We start from the raw sequence: 23241 nt of genomic DNA, 5'->3' as shown, positions 1-23241 counted from the left end.
GCAGGGGCAGGGCCGCGAGCCCCCGCAACCTGCAGGGCCTGCTGTGCAATAGACCTGAATCCGGTAGCAAATAAAGGCATTTGTCAAAAAAAAAAAAAAAAAAAAAAAAAGGATGCTTCTGCCTCTTCCTCCCTGCTCAGGGGGCTGCAGGGCCTGGGGTCCCCATGTGGGGCTGGAGGCAGGGTCACTCCTGCCTCATCCCTCTGGCCCCAGGCCCTAGGGAGTGGTCCCAGCTCTTGGCATCAGGACAGGCTTTTTCCTGTTCCCCGGCTGGGGTCAGACCCATGGCCTCCTCTTGCCTGGCAGGCCCATGCGAGTGGGTTATTCCCATCCCCTTTGGAGCAGTCTGGGATCATCTGTAGGGCTCCCAGGAGCTTTGAGGTGGCCACCTCCACCCCGGCTGGACTCTCCAGTCCTTGCACAGGCAGCAGAGGGGATGCTGTGCCCAGGGAAATGGGAACATACTGGCCTTACTGGGCAGGGGCCCAGGCAGAGAGGGAGCCGGGACTGGAGCCAAGGGGGTGGGATTTGTGCCCTGGATCCTTCCCCCAGGGCATGTGGAAGGGGCACAGACTGCTCTGGGTGTCCGTGCGTTGGCACAAACCAAGGGTTCAACACGAGAGGAGCGATCAGGGCACAGGCTCATAGAGGGGGTGTATAAGGGGGTGTACCAGGGGGTGCTGGGGGCACTGGCTCACAGAGGGGTTAAGGGGGTGCAGGGAGCATTGGGGGCACTGGCTGGCAGGAGGGGTGTCCGAGGGGGTGCACAGGAGGGACGTTTGAGGGGGGGCACAACCCAGGGGACTACTCTCTGAGCACACACAGGGGCAGCGTCTCGCAGGTTGGGGGTTCAGCTCATCGCTCCCAGCATCTACGGGGTCCGCCCTCTGCCCCCCCCCCCCCCCCCCGGGCCTGGCCATGCCAGCACATCCGTGCCAGGATCCGGATCCGGCTCCACCCGGGGAACATGCTTCTCCAGAGCCCCACCCTGCCTCCATTCTCTGCCTCCAGCACCCTTTCCCAGCCTCCTCTTCCTCTCCCATCCCACTCCTGTGCCCTCCCAGGGTGCAGTCCTCCATTTGCCACCCCAAGGTGCTCCCTGCACTCAGGACATTGCCTCTAAAGCCACAGGAAGGTGAAACAGTGCACCATGCGGCTCGGATGCCTGGATCCCCAGCTGCCTGCCATGCTGGAGGCACACGTGGCTTTGGGGGCTGTGGGTGCCTCAGAGGGGTGCTGGGCTGGTGGGAGTCCTGGAATGACTGAGCAGGGGGTTCGTCTCAGCTCAGTGTCAGTGTGTGCATGCCTTGCACCCAGGACTGGGCAAAGATCGGGGCAGTCCAAGTCCTGGCTCATGGGGTGTGTGTGTGCATTGCACACACGAGCTTGCACACAAGCTTGCACAGGAGTGTGCATGAGCACTCCCCACGCTTCCACATACAGTCTGTGCAAACACCTTGTGCATCCTCTCTGTGCCATGCTGCAGGGCATCCCCGCTGCCTGGCAGCGCCCAGGCTGTCCCCGTGCCCTCCCCTGTCCCCTCCAAGCCTGCTGGCCCCACCCCACCTCGGCCCCACGACAGCAGCCCGGCCTCTCCCCCTGCACAAACACATTCCTGCACACAGGCCTGGGCTGCGCCGAGCCCAAGGCCACGTCAGCTCGGCGCTCTGCTCCGCACGGCCGGCACGCAGGTGAAGTTGCCCTGGGCACCAGCCCACGGGGCTGGGATTGGGGGGGAGCCATGAGGGGCACAGCAAAATGCAGGGCCTTTGTTGCCCTGTCCACGGGGGGGCAAGGGTCCTGGGTTGGGGGGGAAGCTATCTGCTTGCAGCCTTCTGCTGCTGCCAGCTTGGTCCTCATGTATCCAGGGCCCCATCCCCTGGATCCCCCATGGATCTGGGCCCCACCTCTGGATCCCCCATGGACCCTGGGCCCCCATCGTGTGGGTCTGCCCTAGCCCCCGTGCTCCAGCTCCCCATGCACTTGGGTCCCTCTCCCTGGGTCCCCACTGTCCCTCACCCCCCCCCAGCTTCCCCATGGATGCAGGCTCCCCATCACCTAGGTGCCCCACACTCCCTGCTCCTCTGCACCCCTCATCCCCCGGCCCCTTACACCCCATGCCACCTGCAGCCCCCTCACCCACTGGCTTTCCCAGTGGTCCCCATCCCCAATACTCCCCACTGCCCCCCATCCCCAACTCCCACTGCCCCAGCACTGCCTCTCAGGCTTATCCCGCACTGCCAGCCCACACTCCAGGCTGCTGCAGAGTCCTGGACAGGTCAGCCCACCTCCCCAGCACACGCAGCCCCCCAGCCACGCGCGCCCCATGCCCAGGGCCATTCAAGTCTGCAGGGGAAGCCAGCCCGGCTGCTGGGGCTGCCAGAGGAGAGGGCACTGCGGGTCCAGTCCCCTCCTCACCTTCACCCCGCTGTGTCCGGGGCTTGTTTTCCGTTGCCTGCGGTTTGTTGCAGTGACTCAGGCAGCGAAAGCAAGTCTGGGAGGCTGTGGAGAGGCTGCTGGGGAAGGCTGCACTGCCAGCGGGGGTGCTTGGGGGGCTGGGGAGCAGGAGGAGCAGCCAGGACCATTCAGGGTTGCAGCAAGGGGGCTGGAGGGCTTTGCGAGCTGCCTGCTGCAGGGCGGCGGAGGAGCTCAGGAGACAAGGTGGCAGAAGAAAAGCTTTCCAAGGGCTGCTACATCCAAACGGACCCTCTGAGCCAGGGAGAGGATTGGTGGGGGCTCTGCTCTGATCTCTACTCCCGCTGGCATCTGCTCACTGTCCCGGATGGAGAGGGGGCAGCATGGGCAACAGGTCTGGGGCCGGCCTCAGCACCTACGGGAACCGCTGCTGTCCTACCACTGGGGTGAAACACTCGCCCTGGAAGGAGCAGGGCTCCTGGCAGCACCATTTCTAGGACCATCGGGCAAGTCCACGCAGGGCTGTCCTGCCAGGAGGAACTGCCAGCCTCATTGCTGGCCTGTGGGGCAGAAGGAGCCGGGGTGTCCCGGCTGAGGGATGGGCTGTGGGATGCCCCAGCCCTGCGGCCGGAGCATGCGCACACGGCGCTCGCCCTCTCTGGCTCCCCGCAGGGTGCCCTTCTCCCTGGGCACTGTGCGGCAGGGCTGTGGCTTCTTTTTATGCAGGGCACATTTAGGCTGCAGTATAAACAATAACCATGGTTCTGGCGTGAACATATCCTGGTTTTCATTGAATTCACATCTCATGATGAACACTTTAAACAGATTCTGCTAAGGCTAGAGCTCGTCCTTTTACTAGACATCAATGAAATGAAGCAGGACTAGATTGTGGCTGAAGAGCAGCTTGGCTGGTATTTTTAAGGCATTGAATTCATGTTGTGCTCAGGGCAGGCTGGACTCCAGCACCTTCAGGGCCAGGTGTCTCCTGCCCGGGAAGCTGCCCCAGCCTCCAGCACTCTCCCTGCTCTGGCCCTGCTGTCCCACCGGGGGGTTGCTCACCCGCCCAGGCAGGGCAGGAGTGGGCTGGAAACCCCTGTGCCTGCTGCTGTCACACTGGCTTGACCGCTTTGAGCTGCACAGTGCCACAACAGGGTCAGGTCTTACCCGTGGGGATGGAGACAGTGCTTGGACCTAGCAGTTGTAGCTATTTACTTGTCCAGAAGGTGGGGGAGCTTGTCACTTGGCTGTGGCCATGGGTAGTGGGGTCAGATCTGTGGCCAGTTGTGTCTTTTGGGAGCTGCATTTGCATCAGACCCTTTCTCTATTAAAAGTCTATTCCATAATTGCCCTCCTGCCTTCACCCTGTCTCCACAACATTTGCAGAGTTTTATGGTTACTGACAGATCTCTCCCCCAGTGCCAAACTGGACTGCACATGGCCAAGAAGTGCTGGCATTTTCAGGAGCCAGTATTGCACCGCACGGGGCTGGAGCTGTCAGGGCTCAGGGCCCAGGGATGGCCAGGACAGGCTGTCAGGCTCCGGGTTGGAAGGGGCTGATAGATGTGAGGCCATGTGGGTTTGGGTAGGTGTGTGGGGCCACACAGCTTGTACAGAACCTAATAAAGTTGGGCCAGAGGTAGGGGCAGGGCTAAGGACCCCAGGATGGCCACAGGGCAGAGACTGTCCAGCTGGGCACCATGGAGCTAGGGAGGGGACAGATGTGTGGTGTGTCCTGGTGCCCTGAACCCCTGGTTCACTTACCCAACCCAGAGTCCTGGCACTGCAAATGGACCCCAGCACCAGGGGTCCAAGAGCTGGAGGAACATGATGGGGACCCAGCTCAACCAACCCAGAGCGCTGGCACTGCAAAGACACTGTGGCACAGGGGTCCGAGAATTGGAGGGATATAGTGGGGACCCAGCTTACCCAACCCAGAGCTCTGGGTACTGCAAAGGGTCCTAGCACGGAGGTGAGGACCCTCACAGCTGGTGAGGAGGCAGGCAGAGATCCCTGTGGCCAGCAACCCAAGTGGGTTGGGGGGGCAGAGGCAGCTGGGGTGATGCCGCATGGTGAGATGCAGAGGGCCCAGGGGATGCTGGTGGCGGAGGGGCTGCCATGCCCTCTGGCTGGCCGTGCGAATCTGGGAGCGGGGAGCTGGTGGCAACGTGGGGAGGCCAGGCCCAAGCGGTCTCCAGGCACTGTCCGAGCCGTGCTCACAGCTGGGATGGCAGCGCTGTGTTTGCGAAGAGTTAAGGAGGCGGAAGAGGCAGGAAGCGGCCCGAGCCGCTCTCCATAGAAACCCGCGGCCGTGATTAAAGTCTGATGCGGGCCCGATAGCGGGGGGGGGGGGGGGGGGGGGGGGGGGGGCAGCGCCCGCTTTAATTACAGCGGAGGAAATTGCTGGAGCCGGGGCCCCAAGCCCCTGCGAGTTGCCTGGAAACTCCCCCCCCCCCGCCTCCCCCAGCCCCTGCCCGTCCCCTGCCCGTCCCGCTGCCATTTATTCGCCATCAGCTGCTCCCTGATAAAGTGGAATAATAATAATAATAATAGGGGCAGGAATATTAAAACATGCAGCCCACGGGCCGCCCCCACAGCTGCCATGAGACACGGCACCGGAGCAGTGCCACTGCTGCTCAACATGTACCTGCCAGGTACGGGCGGACCCCCCCCCAGCCGCTGCCCCACCGCACCACGCAGCACCGCGCACTGCACAGCACCCCGGGCCCCAGCCCCCACCCACCCTGCCCCACTGCTCCCCTGGGGCCCTTCCTCTGCTCTGTCTTCCTCCAGCACCCACCCAGCCTTCCCCTGTCCTTCCGTCCCTTGCTGCCCGCTTTCCATCCTTCCACCCACCCACACACCCATTCCTTTGTCCTTCCTTCCAGCCTTTCTTCCAGCCTTCCACCCACAGGGACCCATTCTTCTGTCCTTCTGTCCTTCATCTGCCTACCCTTTCTCTGTCCTTCCATCCAGACAGCCAGCCTTCCGTCCTTCCAACTCCACCAACCCCTCCTTTCGTCTTTCCTTCCACCCCTCATCCATCCACCCTTCCCTTGTCTTTCCATCCATCCTTCCACCCCCACCCACCTGTCCTTCCATCCTTCTTTCCACTCCTATTACTCATTATTCCCTCCATTTATCCACCATTCCTTCCATCAGTCCATTCTTCCACCTTTTTATCCCTTACCTGCCCTTCCCTACATTCTTCTACCACCCACCCATCATTCTTATTCTTCCCTCCATCTATCATTCCACCTCCATCCACCCATCCTGTCTCCTATCCTTCCATCCATCCACCCATCCTTCCTTCCTTCCATCCATCTCTCCAACTATCCTTTCCTTTTTCCATCCATCCACTCACAACCACCACTGCTTCTACATTCATTCTTCCTTCTATCCGCCCGTCCTTCCATCCATCCTTCCAACCCACCCACCTCCTCTCCTTCTCCCCCTGCCCTGCAGATCTCTCCCTCTCTTCCTCTTGCTCTCATACCCCAGCCCGTGGGATTTTCTATTCCTATTTAAAAGCTTTCCCAGCTCTGTCGGAAATCGGATTTCCTTTTTCCTGGACGCATTTCCTGGCTTCACCGCGGCGGCAGGGCAGGCGAGGGGGAGCAGCCGGGGGCTGTGGGGAGGCTGCCCGCGGGCGGGTGCCGGGGGGTCGCGGTCCCGCCTGGCCCCGGCCCCCCCACCCGCGCCCCTTTTTCCCGCAGATCCAGTCGGGGAAACTTTGTTCAAAGACGGCAAGAGCCAGGCGTGGGGGTCCCTCAACCCGGGCGTGCAGAAAGGTAAGAGCACTCCTGCCCCCGCCCCACAGCGGGGGGACGGCCGGCGCCTTCGGGGCCCCCCAGCCTGGTGGCCGCCGGGGGCGGCTCCGCTTTCCTGGCCCCTGCCGACTGCCAGGCTCTCCCGGAGCAGACTCCCGGCGGGATACGGACCTCCCGCCGCCCGGCGGCCCGCCGCCGTCGGGGACACGCTTCCCCGCCGTGTCCTCGGCCCCGCAGTGGCCTCGCAGCGCTCCCGAGCCGGGAGGCACCGCCGCGGGTCCCTGGCCCCGGTGCGCCGTGGCGCGGTGCCCCCGGGTCCCCGGCGCCTCGCACTCCCGTGTCGCTCGGTGCCTGCTCCTCCGCCCGGCTCGGCGCTGGGACCGGCCCGAGCCAGCCAGGCGGGGGAAGCGGCCGAGCCTCCGCGGCCGGGCGCCGCGCTCCCGTCGCACCGGAGGGGCAGCGGGGCGCCGGCAGCCGCCGGTACCAGCGGCCCGTCGGGATTCCGCAGCAGCCGGGGCACCGGGGGCGGCAGGACGCGGCTTTCGCTCCTCTCTCCCGGGCCGGAGCGCAGCCCCGGCGGGGCGGGCGGCTCCGGGATGGGCGCGGAGTCCCAGCCCGGGGCCCCTCAGCGAGCCTCGGCAGGGCACCGGCGAGCCGCACCCCGTGCAGATCCGACGGGGAGGGAGCTGTCAGCCAGCCCTGGAGCTGGGGGCAGGGGGAGGCAATCCGGGCTGGGTGCCCCGGAGAGGGGAAGGAAGGAGGCAAGATGCCCCTCAGGATGGGGGGGCGTCCGGTGCAGGGGTACGGCTCGTGCGGGGGCACGGTCGGCTCAGAGACGGCGGATCCACCAGGAGCTAGCAGCTGTCGGTGCGGGGAAAGCCGTCCAGGGATCGGGGGGGATGCGCCAAGGGCTGGCCAGGGAGCAGCCTGGAGCTTGCTGGGGAGTGCAGTGTGGCTGGACATCAGGCCTGATCTGGGGCCAGCACTGTGGGGTCTGGGCCACGCAACTTGCCTGTCTGGCAAGGAGATGGGGCCAGGGGCTGCTCCAAGCAGGAAAAGGGGAGCGCTGGGGTTATGGGCAAAGCTGGGACTGGAAGGGCCCTTGTGCCTCTGCATCATGGACCCTGCCTTGGCTGTACTCTACACACTGCGGTGCATAAGAAGGGGCTTTCCCAAACACTGGAGCTTTCCTTGGGGAGTTGCAGAGTGCTGGAGCACAGCACCCTGCAGCAGGCAGGATTGAGCCTCAGCACCCCACCTGCCCAGCCCCCCACCTGCCCAGCCCCTCCATTCCCTCCTTGCCTGTGGAGGGGAGCACACTTCGCATTTGATGGGGGGGATAGCATGCTTCAGCCTCCTGCAGAAATCCAGGGTGGAAGCTGCAGGTGTGGAGATGGGATGAGGACTGTGAATGTGCCATAAAGATCGGACATTCCCCACACACACACTCCAAGGATGGGGGGCACTCTTGGCCCCCACTCAGACAGTGCAGATAGGGCCAGCAAAGCAGCAGTTGTATAAGATGGTGGAATAGGACCTGCCTGGATACTGAGCTGGGGTCCTTACCTTGCCAATGGTCTGTCTGTGGCTGGTTTGGAGGTGACAACTCCTCAGGTGCAGTGGAAGGAGAGAGATGAAAGCAAGGGGCTATGAGTTAAGGGTCAACTGGTAGCTCCTAGGTTTTTTTAAGCCCAGCTCACACCTCTGTGCAGGGATGTGGTCCACTGACCTGAGTGACTAAATGGGTGCACCATGTCTTGAGTACTGCACTAGTTCCTCTTCCCCTACATCCCTAAAGCAACATAGTAAAATTGGAGATGGGGCCGAGAATGGCATTGCAGAGAGCAAAGGTGTGTGGTGATTCACTGATTCTTCCAAGACAAGAACCAGGAGAGCATCAAATGAGAAAGGCAGGTGCAAAACAAGCAGGAGCAGGCATTTCTTCTAGCAAAACACAGCTGAGCTGTGGAACTGTCTGCTGCAGTGGATGCTAAATACCGACATGGGACCCCAAGCACCATTAGACAGAACAGCTGCAGGAGAAAGCAGGGAGGAGGATGAAATGCAAAGTCAGTTCATCTGCCAGAGGAAGTCCCTGTGCTGCAAAGGCTGGGGCTGGAAGCAGGTGATAGGCAGTGGATGCTCCCAGGCCAAAGTGCTCCCATGGGAGAGTGTGGAGGGGCTAGTTGGGAGGTGTCTGGTTCTGTCAGGGTAAGCACAGGGTTGCTCTGCAGGGTGGGGAGTCACAGATGTGGGACTGATCATCACCCTAAGGCCCAGGGACCCTTTTTTCCTGTGACTTCTGGCCAGACTCGGTGGAGCCTGTACTTGTACCTCACCATGGGCATATCCACGTGTGCTAAGCTCCTGTGTGTGCCCATCTCCAGCCCAGCACACGGCACCTTGGGTGCCTACCATGGGCGCTGCTCAGTCCAATCTGCAGGTGAAATGGCCACGGATGGCTCAGAGAGGACAGTTTTCCACTGGAAATGGGGAACATTGGTGCCTGACTGAAACCCACAGTAGGTCCTGCCAAGTGCTCAATGCCCTGGTGTCTCTTTCCCTGCACCTGCCCTGGGCCTGCCAGGAGGCCAGGTGAGAGCAGCATTGCCCCCAGCCATCAGCTCACTGTGGAGAGATCCCTGCAGGCCATGGTACCCCTGGAGATGGGCAGGGTCTCTCTAGGGACACTAGCCCAGCTTCAAGCAGGGGTGGCAGTGAGGAACATGGGTGCCCTGGTGGATCCAGGTGCTGCTGTGATACCTCCTTCTTGGGGCTGCAGCTCAACCAACCAGGCCAGAGCTTCTTACCAAAGCAAGTGAGGAGTATTTGACTTCAGTGCAATGTGAATGAAGGCAGGAGGGACATGTGGAGTCTGGATCAAGTCCCTAGGCAAGGCACCACTGCAAGCTGCTTTGGTCTCTGGGCTCTCCTACCCCTGTCCAAGGGGCCCAGCTCTGCCTTCCTCTCCTCCTCTTATTTGTGGGGCAGGATGGGGTAGGGGTGTTGCAAAGGAGACACAGCCTCACTAACGTCTTCTGTGTCTCTAGAGTGTAAGATGCAATGAGGGGCATCGTAGAGCTGGGGCTGGGAGAGGGCAACATAGCAGAGGGCAGGAATTGGGGTGTACCCTGCCCTGCTCCCCATGCCATGGCAGGGAGCTTTAACTTCTCCGGGGCATGGCCTTGCAGGCAGCGGGCAGATCCAGCTGTGGCAGTTCCTGCTGGAGCTGCTCTCGGACCGGGCCAACCTGAATTGCATCGCGTGGGAAGGCACGAATGGAGAGTTCAAGCTGATAGATCCCGACGAGGTGGCACGCCGCTGGGGTGAGCGGAAGAGCAAGCCCAACATGAATTATGACAAGCTGAGCCGGGCCCTCCGCTACTACTACGACAAGAACATCATGACCAAGGTCCACGGCAAGCGCTACGCCTACAAGTTCGACTTCCATGGGCTGGCACAGGTGTGCCAGCCCGCCGCCCCCGATCACACCCTCTACAAATTCCAGGGCAACCTGGCCCCACTGCCCTTCTCAGGCATCTCCAAACTCAACCTCATGACCTCAGGGGTCACGCCAGCCGGCTTCTCCTACTGGCCTGGCTCCAGCCCATCCCTCTACCCCGGGCACAGCCTCCAGCCCTCTGCCCCCTTCAGTGCCATGGCAGCCTCCCATCTTAACAACATGAACAACCATTACCATTAGAGGCAGAGCTGCACCAAGCGGACCTCCCTGTCCCTGGCAACATGGGGTTGTGCCAGGCTGGGGGGCTTGCCGGGAAGGGACAGGGGGTGGGATCATGCCCTGCTCTCAGCTGCCCCCTCTTTGATTTGGAGAGTGGCGTGGGAGGAGAGGGGTGGTTACAGGGTAGTGGGGCTCGTTCCACTCTGAAGGTGGTCATAGGGCAGAAGGCATCTAAATTAAGGGTGAGGAGAGATCCATGACCCTGGGAGTGGGCAAGACACCTCAAAATGGGGTGTGAATGGAAGGAAAAAAGCATAGACCTCCCCCCAGCAGGGACCGAGACCCCCTCTTTCTTTTGCAACATGCCCCTCACCCCATAAACCCCATTATACTCTGCTCCCAGCCTGTGCCTGCCTTCCTGTCTCCCCAGAGACCCTGATGGCAGTCTGAGCCCACAGGAGTCAGGAGCTGGAGTGCTGTGACAGTCCCACTGGGCAGGAATGGGAGGGGACCCTCTTTGCAGCTCCGTGGTCCCCTACCCTTGTCTCCAAGCCCTTCCTTTCCTCCCATAGGCTGCCACTACTCCTACGTCTTCTGCCCTGTCTCCTCTTCTAGACCACAGGAGAAGCCTCTAGTCTGGAGAGCAGGTCCCCTGCACCAGCTAACTCCTGCCTGGGGCGGATGTGCTCTGGGACAGAGGTGCTGGGCAGGTGTGAGGGCACTGCTGTCCAGGGCAAAGCCTGGAGGGAGCAGAGCCTGGCAACTGCTACTCTGCCCTCTTCCAAGTGCATGAGGCCCATGCTGCAGAGCAGGACAGTCCCAGACATCCTGCACATGAACCTTGGCCATATTGCTCTGTTCTAGATAAAGTTAATGCTTGTTTTACTGTGCCTTTAGCCACTTGCATGCAGGGTTTGGTGAGCGATCCTCCAAGGATGGGGAATCCCCCCCTCAGGTGCAAGACTGGGGGGGGGGTAGGGGGGAAGTGGAGCAGAAGAAAGGTCAACACAAGGGCTGTGAGCCCCAGGCACTGAGGGGCAGGCCTGGATCTCTTGCCCTGGGTCCATGGAAGTGCCCCCTTCCTCCAGTGTAGGGCTTTGGCCCAGTGGCCAAAAGTGGTCCAGTGGCAGAAGAGCTGGGCATGCTGGGCTCTGCGCAGGCTGGGGGGAGTGATTTATCTTCAATAAAATGGAGAGGTGCTGTGACCTATGTCTGCTTGTGTCCATAGTGGGTGGCAAGAGGAGGTGAAACAACCTAGCAACTTACTGCTGTCCTGAGCCAGAGCACTTGCAGGCCTGGGATGGGGAGGATACTGCTCCTGTGTCTTGTCCTGCACACCATCTTTTTCCCTGCAGAGCTGGGAACCCCTTGGGTTCTGGAAAACAGCCCCCGTACATCCAGGGCAGCTGCGCACCGTGTCTCCCAGTTGGCAAGGGGCTAGGGCAGCTGGAAGAAAACAGGAGACACAACTGGACTAACAGGACATCCACTATCCTGCCAGTGTCCAGGGGAATTCGGGATCAGTCCTACAAGCAGGTGCCAGATCTCTTTTGACCCACACAGCCCTGCACAGCTAGCTTAGGGCAATGCACTGGGACCACTACGGCCTGATCTGGCAGCAAGTGGCCTCCTGGGCTGCTCTGTGCCTGGAGCAGGGAGGCCTGGCCCATCAGCAGCTCTGCGCTGGGCAAAGCAGGCAGGCAGGGGACCGTGGGGCAAGCAGGGGTGCTTGCAGCAGCCAGGCTCCAATGAGAGATTCATCCCTCCTCCGGCTCCAGGAGCATGCCCAGCTGGTGCCAGCAGTCCCTGGTGTGGTCTCAGGGCACACCACAAGGTGTCCTCCGGCCCCAGGCATGGCCACCAAGCCTGAGGGCATGCAGGGGGGGAAGGGGGGGCAGTCCAGCTTGCAGCCAACGGCAGGCAGGGTCTGGAGGAGAGAGCCAGGCTCTGCTGTGTAGTGGAGTAAAAGCAAAACCTGCAGGGCCACTGAGGTCCCCCACTGCCCCAGCCAGAGGGAAAGGGCCAATCTGGGGGCCAAGGAGTCCTGCAGCCCTTCTTAAGGCTGTCTGGGGGCTCAGCCTGGCTCCTTCGATGCTGGACACTGGTGCAAGGTGAGAACGTGTTTCCATGCGCACAGCACAGCCTGAGTCCCCTGGCACCTTGGGGCTGGTGGTGCAGCAGTGTGGCCACATGCACACAGCATCCACTGAGCATGTTGCAGCACCCAGGCTTCTGGGCACAGGGGCTGTGCATGGGGATATCTTGTGCCTGCTCTGTCCTTGGAGCACTGCTCCCCATCCCATTCCCATCTGGGGCCTGGGTGCCAGGGCTGGGGGCTAGACCTAGGGCAGGGATGAGATAGAGTGTGTAGGGGGGTGACATGCTATTACCCAGACCGGGGAGGGGGGTGGGCAGCCCCCAGCTCCTCTCTCTGCCCCCCACATCAGAGCAGCCATGGGACCTGGGGGTGGTGGATCCATGCAGCCCCCTCCACATCCCTCCATGGTCCGGTCGCTTTCATGGGCCCAGCAGCATCTGCTCAGCCATGTCCTTACTGCCCTAATCAGCTTAAGGGAGGCAGAGCTGATGTCGATGCCTTTTCCGGGGAGGGCTCAGGCTTCAGGGCAGTGGGGGCACTGGGGCTGATCCTGCCAGTGGACTGGGAGGGGGAGACCGAGGCTGCAGGTGGGAAGGTCTCCCTTCCTCCAGGGGCCCTGCACCTTGCTCAGCCTGGCCCCCACGGACTGCAGAAGGGGAAGGAGGAGAGGAGGACTGGTTACCCCCATGCCAGAAGTAGCCACCACTCAGGCTGGGGACCCCTTGTGCCTGGCCTTGCAAGGGCGAAGTGGGAGGGTTGGACACAGCAGGACTGGGACCTCACAGAGCCAGGGCAGGGGGCTGTATCCCCACTGGCAGAGCCTGCTTCAGGGCTTAGGCAATGGCATGACGCAGGACAGGACACAGATTAAGAGATATGGGTCACTAGTAGTGCCCCCCCCACACACACTCCTGGCCCTCCCATCCCTCTGCCAGTGCTTGCACCAGAAAATACCAGGTGAGCCTGGCTCCCCCTCATCCCCCAGCCCTGTAAGGCCAGATCCCTGCTGGCTCAGAGACCCAGACATGCTGGGGGGCAGTTACCTTCTCAGGAGAGAGAAGACTGCCATGCACACCCCTTTCCCCCATGGCAGGATGCAACAGGCTGCAGCTTAGGGTTTTAGCTCCCCCCTGACATCTCCTGGCACAATCCCCCCGTGCTGGCCCCACAGTGGCACCCCAAATCAAGGAGCCAGCCGTGTGCTCCCCCACAGCCTGGGGGCATCAGGCAGGGGACACCCATGCAGGACCGCAGGGATGCTCTCACCTGCCCGAGGATGCAGCCAGTGTCACCATGGCAACCCGGGATGCTCACATCCCCAGGGGGGAGAAGCCTCCCAGAAGCATGGAGGGGGGGAGGGGGAGGCAGAGCATCACCATCCAGCACAGCCCCTCTCACCTCACTGCCCTGGACTGACACAGCCCCCCATCAGTGCTGCTCCCTTCAGCCACCAAAAACACCATCTCTGAGCAGACTGCAGCAAAATCTTGCCAATGGGCAAGCGAGGCCGTCAAGCCTGGTGCTGCTCCGGCTGCACGGGGCAGCAATGTCCCGGCAGCTGATCGGGGTGTGCTCAGCCTGAGGGGGTGTGTGGGGAGGGCAGCTGCCAGGAGCGGTGCAGAGCCTGGGGGGGGCTATGGGGGTGCATGCACAGCCTTGGCAGCTGACGGGGGAGTGCCCAGCCCAGGCAACTAGCAGCAGGGTGCAAGGCTGGGCCGCTGATGTGGGAGCACACCCCAGGTGGCTGGCACTGGGTGCCAGGGCCCAGAGCACCCACAGGCTGCAGACCTCCCTGCCTACTGGGCAGCCCTGCTCCACTTTGAACCTACACACTGCAGAAGGAGGAACCAGCACAGCCCAAAACGACCCCCAAAGCCAAGGGTACAGCCATCTCAGGAGACCCCACAAAGCTGCTGTGCCCTCCCTGGGCATCCCCCACTCTCTCTGCAGCATGGCCATGACAGAAAGGCTACCCTGCCCCCCACCCCCACCCCCCAGACTCCTCTCCCAGGGCTGTAGGTGTCCCTGCCTTGTCTCTGCAGAGGGGACAAGGACAGCTGTCTGTCAGTGGGGCCCTGTGCTGGGACTAGTCAGAGGTACCCAGCCTGAGCCCTGCCTGAGCATGACCAACAAGCTTCCAGCACCGCTGGTCCTCCCCCTTGTCAGGGCTGCGTGTGGCTAGTGGAGCCAGGGCCAAAAAGAGACCCGGTGAAGCCGCCTTCTGGCAACTGAAGGGAACACGCTCCCTGGGAACAGGCCACGAGGTGGAGAGGACCTCATGGTCCTGGGGGGCTGCAATGACCTGCAGTGCCCTGCTCTGCTGCAAGCCAGAACGCACCCCCAGCATGCCAGGAGGGGGACAGGCACCGGGTGCCCTGTAAAGGGTGAGATGGGGGGGAGGAGGGAGACACAGTCCCAAAAAGCTTCAGCCTGCACTGAGTTGGGAACAGCCAGGAAGCAGAGCACGTGGCCTGGAAGCTTTTTGTACTGCCTTGTGATTAAAGGCAGAAGGTTTTTTTTCCTACTTAAAAAAAAAAAAAGAAAGAAAAAGAAAAAAAAAAAAAGAAAGAAAGAAAAACCTTCCTGTCTGGCTTCTCTTTCCCTTTGTTTAGCTGGAAAGAGGGGCAGGATTGAGCCCAGCCCTCACATCAGCCTCCTGACAGGATGGCAGAGGGACCCTTCCAGCTTCCCCAGAAACTCCCAGCCATGTAATAAGGGATCTGAGCAGGAGTGGAATAGTTCCTCTCTTATTTTTGCAGGGCCAAGTTGCCACTTGCCTGATTTCTCATGATGGGAAGAGCCTTTGCAGCACAGCTAGGTTATGCTTGCCCTGAGGGACCAAGGGCTGTCTACTTGCCCACCCCTTCTTCTCCTCTAGCTCTCCCATCTCCCACCTATTTTCTCCTCTCCGCATCCTCCCTGTGCTGGCTCCTCTGCTCACACTCCACCCCCAAGCTGCTGACTCACATCCTCTCTCTAGACGCCACCTTTCCTTGGTCTGGCTCCCTGCAAAGTGCTTCGTGACTTAGTGTGGCTCAGTGGGGACCTGCAGGTGCAGGCAGCCAGGCTCTGAATCCCAGTGTGAAGCTTCTCCAGGAAACCAACCACGATGTTTCTGAAAGATGCTTCTTTCCCCCTTGCAAAAGTACTGGGGTTTGGGGCACACCAAAGTCTCCCTGGAGATCTGGCACCTGTCTGGACTGCCAGGACTGAGGGGACACAGCAACTGCAGCACCAGCAAGCCCTGACCTTCTCCATGGCAGGTGAGAGCTGGGGTCTGCTCTCAGTGCTGCAGGGCCCAGGCACTCCTCCCCAGAGCATCACCTTGCTCTGGTTGCCATCCCACTCACCCCCATTGCTCCCTTCCAGTGGGCTTGATCCCCAAAGTGGATGCATCAGTGTCTGTCTCACGGCCCTGGCACTTCTCCGCTCCCCACAGCAGTAGCCCTAGAGCACTGGCAGGCCAACGTCATCCCTGCCTGGCCAGAAAGGGGGGATAGCTTTCCTCCTCAGTGCCCAATTCATTCAGGCACAGCTTGACTTTCCTTTCCCCCTTGACCCTATCAGCCTGGGGGACGCTCAGCTCCAGAAGGGCAGGCAGAGCAGGGCCACAAGCCCCCAGGCAGAGAGACAACTACTCAAGTCCATCTCCAAGAGCAAGGCAAGCCAAAGGCAGCTGCTGTGCCAGAAGGTGGAGGGGCTTCCCTCAGCCAGCTGGCACCCAGTACCCCCCACCTCTAGCCCCTTGCAGTCAGGGCTCCAGATCTCTCCCTCTCCCTGCCACGACTGTACTGCCAGGGTAAGTGCCAGGGACTTCTCTTCCCCCAGGTCCTGGATGTGCATGGGAGGAGATTAGTGCACTTCCAATTTCTTCCCTGCTCACTGCTCTCCCCAGACACAGGGATGTGCTAGATGGAGCCCCAAACCATGCCCCTGCTGCCACCTACTGCCATCACCCCCCAGCCTGGGCATAGAGCTGGGGCAGGGGGGAGTGGATACCTATGCTCTGGGGATGTGAGGCCAAGCCTGGCACCCATGCATTGAAATGGGATCTAGATCTAGGTCTGTGGCCTGGACCCTTCCTGTATAGAGCCTCCCAAAGTCTCCCTATGGGCCCCAGTACACCAGCAGAGGAGCCTGTCAAAGCCTTGCCCCAGTGCATCTCCCATGCAAGTATCCAGGAGGAAGGGGGATGGAGAACAGCCTGGACACTGTGGACTCAGGTGTCCAAGCAAGGGCTGTGTGGGGAGGCTGTGTCTTAGTTCTGCTCCTGCCCAGCTGCAGCACTGAGACCTTGGGCTGGGCTCTGCTGAGGGCATGGTCTGGGCAGCAGGGAGGGCTGGATTAATGCGCTAATGCCAGATTAAACACTAATACAGAGCTTCTTATGAGGGAGCAGCACCCAGTTCAGCCCCAGCCTGGTCCTGGGGGCCCTCCCCGAGGCAGGCTCCCACCGACTTTCCTGGGACGCAGCTCAGCGCTGCCTGGTTGTCCTGCAAGGAGCATGGTCCTTAGGGGTGACACAGGCCCACAAGACAGGCAGCACTGGGACCATGGCATGCAGTAGCCCCCATGCTCAGCCCTCCTGAGTTGACAGTAAGCTGGAGGTAACACTCTCCTCTGCCAGCCCAAGCCATCTCCTCTGCTAGGCTCTGGGACAGAAGGGCCTAATCACCACAGCAGGGCTCCAGGGCATCTGGTTCTCCTTATCTACCTTCCCCAGCTTCTCTGGCTCAGCGCTGTCCCTGGGGAGCAGGGGAAACCTGTGCTCCTCAGTCCCATGCCCACCATCCAGACAATGCCAGAGGCCATGTTTAGGCTATGGCAGGGACAAAACTGGCTGCCATCCCACCTCCCACTTTCTCTTGCCTGCCACAGGGCTGTTCTGGGGCATGTGGATCATAGCTCAAAGCCTCCTGCCTCTTTGCAGGTTACCTCTCCAGCCTGGATGTGGCCCCCATGAGCTGAGACACAGTGGCAGCTCTCTTGCTTCTCCCTGGGCATGAACTCCTCATCAGCTAGTTGGTCTAAAGCCCTTCATGTGCTCTCTGCCATTTGCTCATGTCTCCCTGGGTCACTTTGTCCATGTCTCCCCCCCAAGACAACCCACCTGCAGCTGCAACTGATGTACCATGGAGCAGGGAGGAAACCAGAAACCTGATCCAGAAAATCGCCCCCAAATCACCAGAGCAGCAGCAGCCAGAAGCTGTGATAGAGCCAGCATCCAGACAGCTCATGCAGAGGCAGAAAAAAAGAGATGTCCTGCTTCCATCTGTCTTGAGGGACGTTGTCCATCACCTCTGCAGCTGAATCAAGGCAAAGAGCCTGTGTGCAGAGCTGGGCTGAGGCAGGTCCTTATCCAGCCATAAGTACATCCACACAGGCACTGGGCCCACATAACCTGGAGATGTTTTCTCCCCACAGAGTAGTTCCGAGTCACTCTGAGGGATGCTGCCAACTCCTAATAGCAAGAGCACAGGTTTCCTGCTGTTTATCTGGCAGGAGGAGGCACAGCTTGCCAGGCCAGCCTGGTACAGCCACCCTTCACTGCTCCATGCCCCACTGCCATGGCCTGTGTGTACAGCACATGGAGCAATGGCCATTTGCACCGCCAGCAGAGCTGGGGGCATGCCACAGGCAGCAGGGCCTGAGCCCGCTGTAAACCACACAGCTTTTGCCCACCTGCCCTAGTATAATATGGGGTGCAGTGGACAAGGCTTCTACTGTAAGGCATAGTGGGGAGAGATATTGATGCTAGAGGAATTTCAAACTAGGAAAGAACTGGGAACCTTCACCAAGGCTCTGTGGCAGTGGACTTGGCCTTGCTGCACGACCTTGACCCCCAAATCTGACATAACTTCAGCATCCCTGGAAGGCCACACACTCCTGGGCCTTGCAGCTGAGAGAGGAAAGGCCTTCCTAGTCTAAGTCCCTCACCACTCCTCAGGGAGTGCTGGATGGCTGCAAGGTTCACAGGTTTGGGGACAGGCTCTACCCATGCCTCCACTGCTGCCCTGTAGCTGGGGCTGCCAAGGCTGAGCTGTGGGATAAGCCCAAACTCCAGTGGTATCATACACTGGAGATGAGGTCTAGCAGGTTAAAGCACATAGATTTTTGGAAGAGAAAACACCAAACTCACAAGTGCATCTGAGGAGTCTCATCCTCAGCATCCATCTGTGCCCTGTCCCCCCTCCTCCCCTTTACCTTCATGGGAGCCACAGGCATCCAGGCAAGGTAGGGTCAGTGCTCCCCACCAGCTCATCCTAGCAACTGTACAAGTTCCTCTGAGGAAGGGAAAAAACAGACATCTCTCCCCTCAGTAAGGCTCTGGCTGAGCCAGAGATGCGTATTTAAATGCATGGGAGCATCTGAGCTCGTCTCTCATTCCTTGACATTTCCAGAGACTCCAAGCTGTCTTCAATTACCAGTTTGCAATTAGCCCTTCCTAAATCCCCCAATGAGGCCTAGCACTCTTAATCAATGAAAGAAGGGAAGGAGGGAAAGGACACAGCCTCTCTGCAGCTGGTAGCATTTTAAAAGGCAGGGTCTTAAGGCTGGAAGGACCGTGAGAGTGTCTCTCAGGGGCTCTTTAGGGCAGGAATACTCCATGAATTTTTGCAGGTTGTTTAGCTCTGGAAAAGAGACTCTAAAGATAGAAAAGCCCCATTATGAGAGACAGCAGTCACTGGGGCCTGCAAACATCCCTGGCTCAGCATAGGGACACCTGTCACCAATGGATGGGTGTTACCCTTGCAGTGCTGCAGACTGGGGTCCCCTCTTGTGAGGCTGTGGCATGTTGCTTCATCTCACTGTATCTCAGCCTCCCTGTCTGCAAAACACTGGTAGTGAAGAGCCACAGACCCTCTCTGCAACACTGTAGTGGTTTTAAGAGTCAAATTCCACCTCTGTTTAAGTCAGGATTAATCAGAACCTCTACATGCTGCCTTCCCTCACAAGTATCCATCTAAATGTGGGGGGAGAGTGAATAGTTTTCGGCCTACCCAGCTTCCAGACTAGCTTATTACAAGGTCATAGAAATGTCAAGGAAGGAACAGGAGCGCATATTAGGGACAGGGAGTATGGGAGTATCACAGGCCTCAGTGGGTTTATGCACTGGGTTTAGACACAGAAGAGCCTTGCACAGCACCCTGCCAGATCAGACTTCGTCACAGGGACATCTGTGCTGTCTTCCTGGCTGCACAGCTTTGCCTGAATGAGCCAGATTGGGCCTAATTAGCAGCTCTGCTGATGCACACAAAGGTAGAGAATCCAGCTTACCCTTCATGACCTGCAGAGCCAGCACAGCTCTTCCTGGCTGAAGAGAGCCTGATTGTCTGGTTCAGAGGGGCTGGGAAGCACTGAACGTAGACTCCGACAGGATAGCATGTGTTGCAGATCCTGGTACAGAAACCCCAGGAAACTCAGGAGCCAGAATCATAGCAACCAGCTACGAGAAAGGCAATGCCTTCCCCTTCTCCACCCCACTCCCCAGGGTTTGCTGAAGCACAGGGCTGATAATTGGGCTAGCAACATAGCTCCCACAGCCTGCTGCTGCTGGGGAAGACAGCCAGGCCCTGCAGAACAGAAACAGGGAGGAAGGAGGCTCAGGCTGGGGTGGCCTTAGGCAGAAGACCAAAGCTAACATGGGCGGTGGGATCTCAGTTCAGATCAGTGCAGCAGAGAGATAGCAGGCATTTCTAGCTGTAATGGAGGAGGCAAGGGGAGCTCACAGGGCAACTGAGAGGCATCCAGGTGGATTAGGACTGGCCTCATGCACAACAAATGGGAGCAAAGCTCTGACCCCCAACTCACACTTGGGGGGCTGATTGTCAGAGATGGTTTTACTCCCATGTCCCTTGGGCGAAGAGGGGGGCACGACTCAGACACCCCCTTTTCCAATTGCCCCTTGCACCCCACAGCCCAGCAAGTCCAGGGAGCCACCACCAGGCCCATCCAGGCCGCCTCTTTATTCTCCAGTGAAGCAAAGCAAGAGGAGAGGAACTCCCTCCCTAACCCCTGTCCCAGCAGTCCCCTGCCCTCCCAGCCCCTCGAGGTCTCCCCTGCCACGGACACCTTTCCCCATAGCAAGGCAGAGGCGGTGGGGCTGTGCGTGGGCTTTTTTTTTTGGAGGCGGGGGGGACATCACCAGCACCCGGGACAGCCCCACGGGCCCCTCACCGGGGAGGGGGGCAGCACGGGACTGGGCGGACCCCCCTCCCCCCGGGCGGCCACGAACAAAGGGGTGAGGATGGGCCGGGCCGGGCCGGGCGGCTGCCCCGGTGGGACCCCCGGGGTGAAGGCGCCCCGTTCCGCCGCCGGTGCAGCGGCAGCGCCCGTGGCGCATGGGGCCCGGCGGGGCGCCCCGGCCCCGGCCGCCTTTGTCTGCCGGCGCGGCGGCTCCAGCACCGCGGACAGCTCCGCCGGCCCGGGCGCGCCGCGGCGCGGGCAGTGAGGAGGCCACGCCGCCGCCCGCCCCGGCGGGGGCACGTTCACATGCAGGGGCTGGGCCCCGCCGGGAGGCACCTAGGAACCCCCCCGCATTCCCTCCCCCAGCCCAGCCAGGCCCTCCGCGTGCCCCAAACCCCCAGCTGCAGTTCCCCCTCCCCCCCCCCCGTTTTTCTAGAGAAAACATACGCAGGAGCCTCCGCTCCCCGCCAGCCTCCCCCCTTCCCCATCGCGCAGACAGGAGGGGACCCCCCCACCCCACTCCGGTCTTCTCCGCCGTCTCGGTGTCCCGGAGCGCAGCCCCCTGCTGGGGTTGGGAGCGGGGCAGCGGCCGGATCCGGAGCAGGGAGGGTCCAGACAGCATCTCCGCGGAGCTGGCGGCCGGGGAGGGGGGAGGCACGGAGGCTGGCGGGGAGGAAGGATCCGGCAGTCCTCCGCCTCCCCCGCCCCGCGGTGCGCGGCCCTTTCTGCACCTGGCGCCGGGGGCCCGGTACCTCCTAGCGGTCCAAGCTGATCGTCCAGTGCTTGGGCCCGTCTCCGCCCTCACCCTCGCTCTTGAGGTCCTGGAAGAGTTGCGTGAAGTAGTGCGGGTCCGCGTTGATTCGCAGCATCTTGGCGCTGAGGCGCTGGATGATGCCCAGGCAGCGCTCCCAGAAGCGCCCCTTGTCGCCCTCCACCAAGAATGGCTTGAGCGGGTAGGAGATCTCGTTGCCCATGTAGGAGTAGGCGAGATAGAGGCAGGTGAGGAAGGCGGCCTGCAGCTCGGCCTGGGTCCCGATGTCTTCGCCCCGCAGCGCCTCCCGGCACAGCAGGTACACGAACACCAGGTTGGCCGGGGTGATGAAGCCCTGGTCCTGCCAGCCCTGGAGCAGCAGCGAGCGGTCCACGCTGCGGAACCAGGAGATGAGCTCGCCGGGGCTCAGCTCCTTCAGCCGGTAGCAGCGGCGGCACACGAAGTCCCCCAAGCAGCGCAGCAGCTCGCCGGTGGACGCCTGCACCACCACGCGGCGCGGCGAGCCCGGGGCGCGGCTGCCGGCCGGCGGCGGCGGCTTGCCCCCGCCGGAGCCCGGGTGCAGCTCCTGCTGCGCCGAGGGCACCGTGGGCACCGGCACGGCCAGCGGGCCCTGCTTGGCGCCGTCGGGCGGCCCCCCCAGCGACTTGCGCAAGTTCTCGCGGTTGCGCTGCACCACCAGCGGGTCGGGCTGGCCCGGGCCCCCCCCCGGGGCCCCGCCGCCGGGCTTCGGCGTCACCTTCTTCGTGCTCTTCTTCTTCTTCGCCGAGGCGGCCACCAGCCGCTTCCAGGTGAGCGCCGAGATGAGCACCCCGGGGCGCTTCAGCCGGCTCTCGCCCTTCCCCGGCACCCTTCCCGGCGCCTTGTCGGCCAGGAGCCCCCCGCCGCCGCCGCCCTTGCCCGAGGAGGCGGCGGGGGACAGGGAGAGCACCGTGCCCATGCTAAGGCCGAGCGGGACGGGCGTGCAGCGCCGCGGGGGCCGGAGCGCCGGCACCGCCCATAGGAGGCCGCGGGACTGCGGGGTAGGCGGCCCGCACCGGGGCCGCGGTGCCCAAGGATGCTCCGCCGCGCCCGCTCTGGGCTCCGCGCCCGCCGCTGCAGCCAGCCGCGGCCCCGCCGCTCCCCGCCCCCCCTCCGCCAGCCAATCGGCGCCCGACGGGCGCCCGGTGAGGCCCGCCCATCGCCGGTGGGCGGTGGCGGGGGGGCCGGCCCTGCCCGGCTCCGCTGCCGCCGCCGCCGCCCCGGCGTGACCTTCCCCCGCCGCCGCCGGGCAGCCCCGCCAGCGGGCTGCGCCCGGAGCTCGGGGCCGGGCAGCTGCCGCGGCAAGGAGAGGCGGGGGCCGGGGCAGCACCGCAAGACACAGACCCTCAGCCCCGTTGGCAGGGAAACGGGGAGGCAGCGGTGCCTGGCGAGGGCACCCAGAGGCGCCGGGGAGGTGGGGGGAGCGGGAAGCCCTTCTGAGCTTGGCTGGGAGGCCTGAGCATTGCATCACTCAGAGGGTGAAGGATGAACCCTCCCAGCATCAAAGAGCACCCCAAAGGGGTGCATGGCACCTCGTGGAGGTGGCCAAGGCCACAGGACTGGGGCAGAGTCCTGGGCAAACCCCGAGGGGAGGATGAGGATGAAAACTGTAAGAACTGGGTGGGTGTTCACTGGGGGGAGGCAGCTGGAGAGGGTTTGGGGCTGGGGAAAGGCTGGTTGATGACTCGATAGTCCCCAGGGAGGGACTGGCCTTGGTGGGATGCCCCCAGCTCTCCTGAGAACGAGATGGTCCCTGGCTCTGCAGGGAACCTGCTGCCCCCCATCTGGGTGAGACCTGGCTCTCCATGGCCTACTCCAAGCTGGGGAGAGCAGCCCCAGCACATGCCGTGCAAATGTGGCGTTGTTCTCCCCTCCCACCCTTCTTGCTCTGCATTTTCAGCCCTGGAAAGGAGATTTACAACCGTGCTGACAATTACCAGCATTGGGGAAAAGTCAGGGACCTTGGAGAAAGGGAAAGGGGCCTTCTCTGGGTCCCTGAGACAATCCCAGCCAGTACCCCTGCCTAAGGCTCTTGGAGCACTCAGGGCTGGATGGAAAAGATGCTGCACTTCTGCATCATTGCAAAATGGTATGCATTAAACCAGCCATGTGCATGGATGCTGTTTCTGCCTCTCCAGATCTGAGCATGTCATTGATAAAATCTGCACCCTCTGTCTGCTGTCTCCCCTGCCCCTTGCAAGAGCCCCCTTCCCTCCCCTGTATTTCTGATGAGCTGGAGGACTGATCCTGCAGCTCTGATTTTTATAGCTATTGCCAGGCATCCATTAGGAACAAAATGCCC

At 61.5% G+C, this 23241-nt stretch overlaps 2 protein-coding genes across 2 annotated transcripts; one reads left to right on the top strand and one right to left on the bottom strand.

Moving 5' to 3' along the window:
* The first annotated feature begins 4987 nt into the window (after positions 1 to 4987).
* On the top strand, positions 4988 to 11069 carry FEV (FEV transcription factor, ETS family member). Its single transcript, XM_064514794.1, has 2 exons — positions 4988 to 6203; positions 9374 to 11069. The coding sequence occupies exons 1-2, from the start codon at positions 5015 to 5017 to the stop codon at positions 9883 to 9885; spliced, it is 1701 nt and encodes a 566-aa protein (XP_064370864.1). The 5' UTR covers positions 4988 to 5014; the 3' UTR covers positions 9886 to 11069.
* A 9527-nt stretch (positions 11070 to 20596) lies between these two features.
* CDK5R2 (cyclin dependent kinase 5 regulatory subunit 2) lies at positions 20597 to 21965 on the bottom strand. Its single transcript, XM_026123584.2, has one exon. The coding sequence runs from the start codon at positions 21856 to 21858 to the stop codon at positions 20905 to 20907; it is 954 nt and encodes a 317-aa protein (XP_025979369.2). The 5' UTR covers positions 21859 to 21965; the 3' UTR covers positions 20597 to 20904.
* Positions 21966 to 23241: the final 1276 nt, after the last annotated feature.

The sequence above is a fragment of the Dromaius novaehollandiae genome, chromosome 7 (genome assembly GCF_036370855.1).
Source record: "Dromaius novaehollandiae isolate bDroNov1 chromosome 7, bDroNov1.hap1, whole genome shotgun sequence".
NCBI lineage: Eukaryota > Metazoa > Chordata > Aves > Casuariiformes > Dromaiidae > Dromaius > Dromaius novaehollandiae.
The sequence above is the reverse complement of the archived record's forward strand: the minus strand, read 5'-3'. Positions and strand labels throughout refer to the sequence as shown.

Excerpts from the sequence above, each read along its gene's own strand:
- CDK5R2 (XM_026123584.2), bottom strand. The coding sequence starts at position 21,858 with ATGGGCACGGTGCTCTCCCTGTCCCCCGCCGCCTCCTCGGGCAAGGGC.
- FEV (XM_064514794.1), top strand. The coding sequence starts at position 5,015 with ATGAGACACGGCACCGGAGCAGTGCCACTGCTGCTCAACATGTACCTG. Across the intron at positions 6,204-9,373 it reads CAACCCGGGCGTGCAGAAAG|GCAGCGGGCAGATCCAGCTG; the intron begins GTAAGAGCACTC and ends ATGGCCTTGCAG.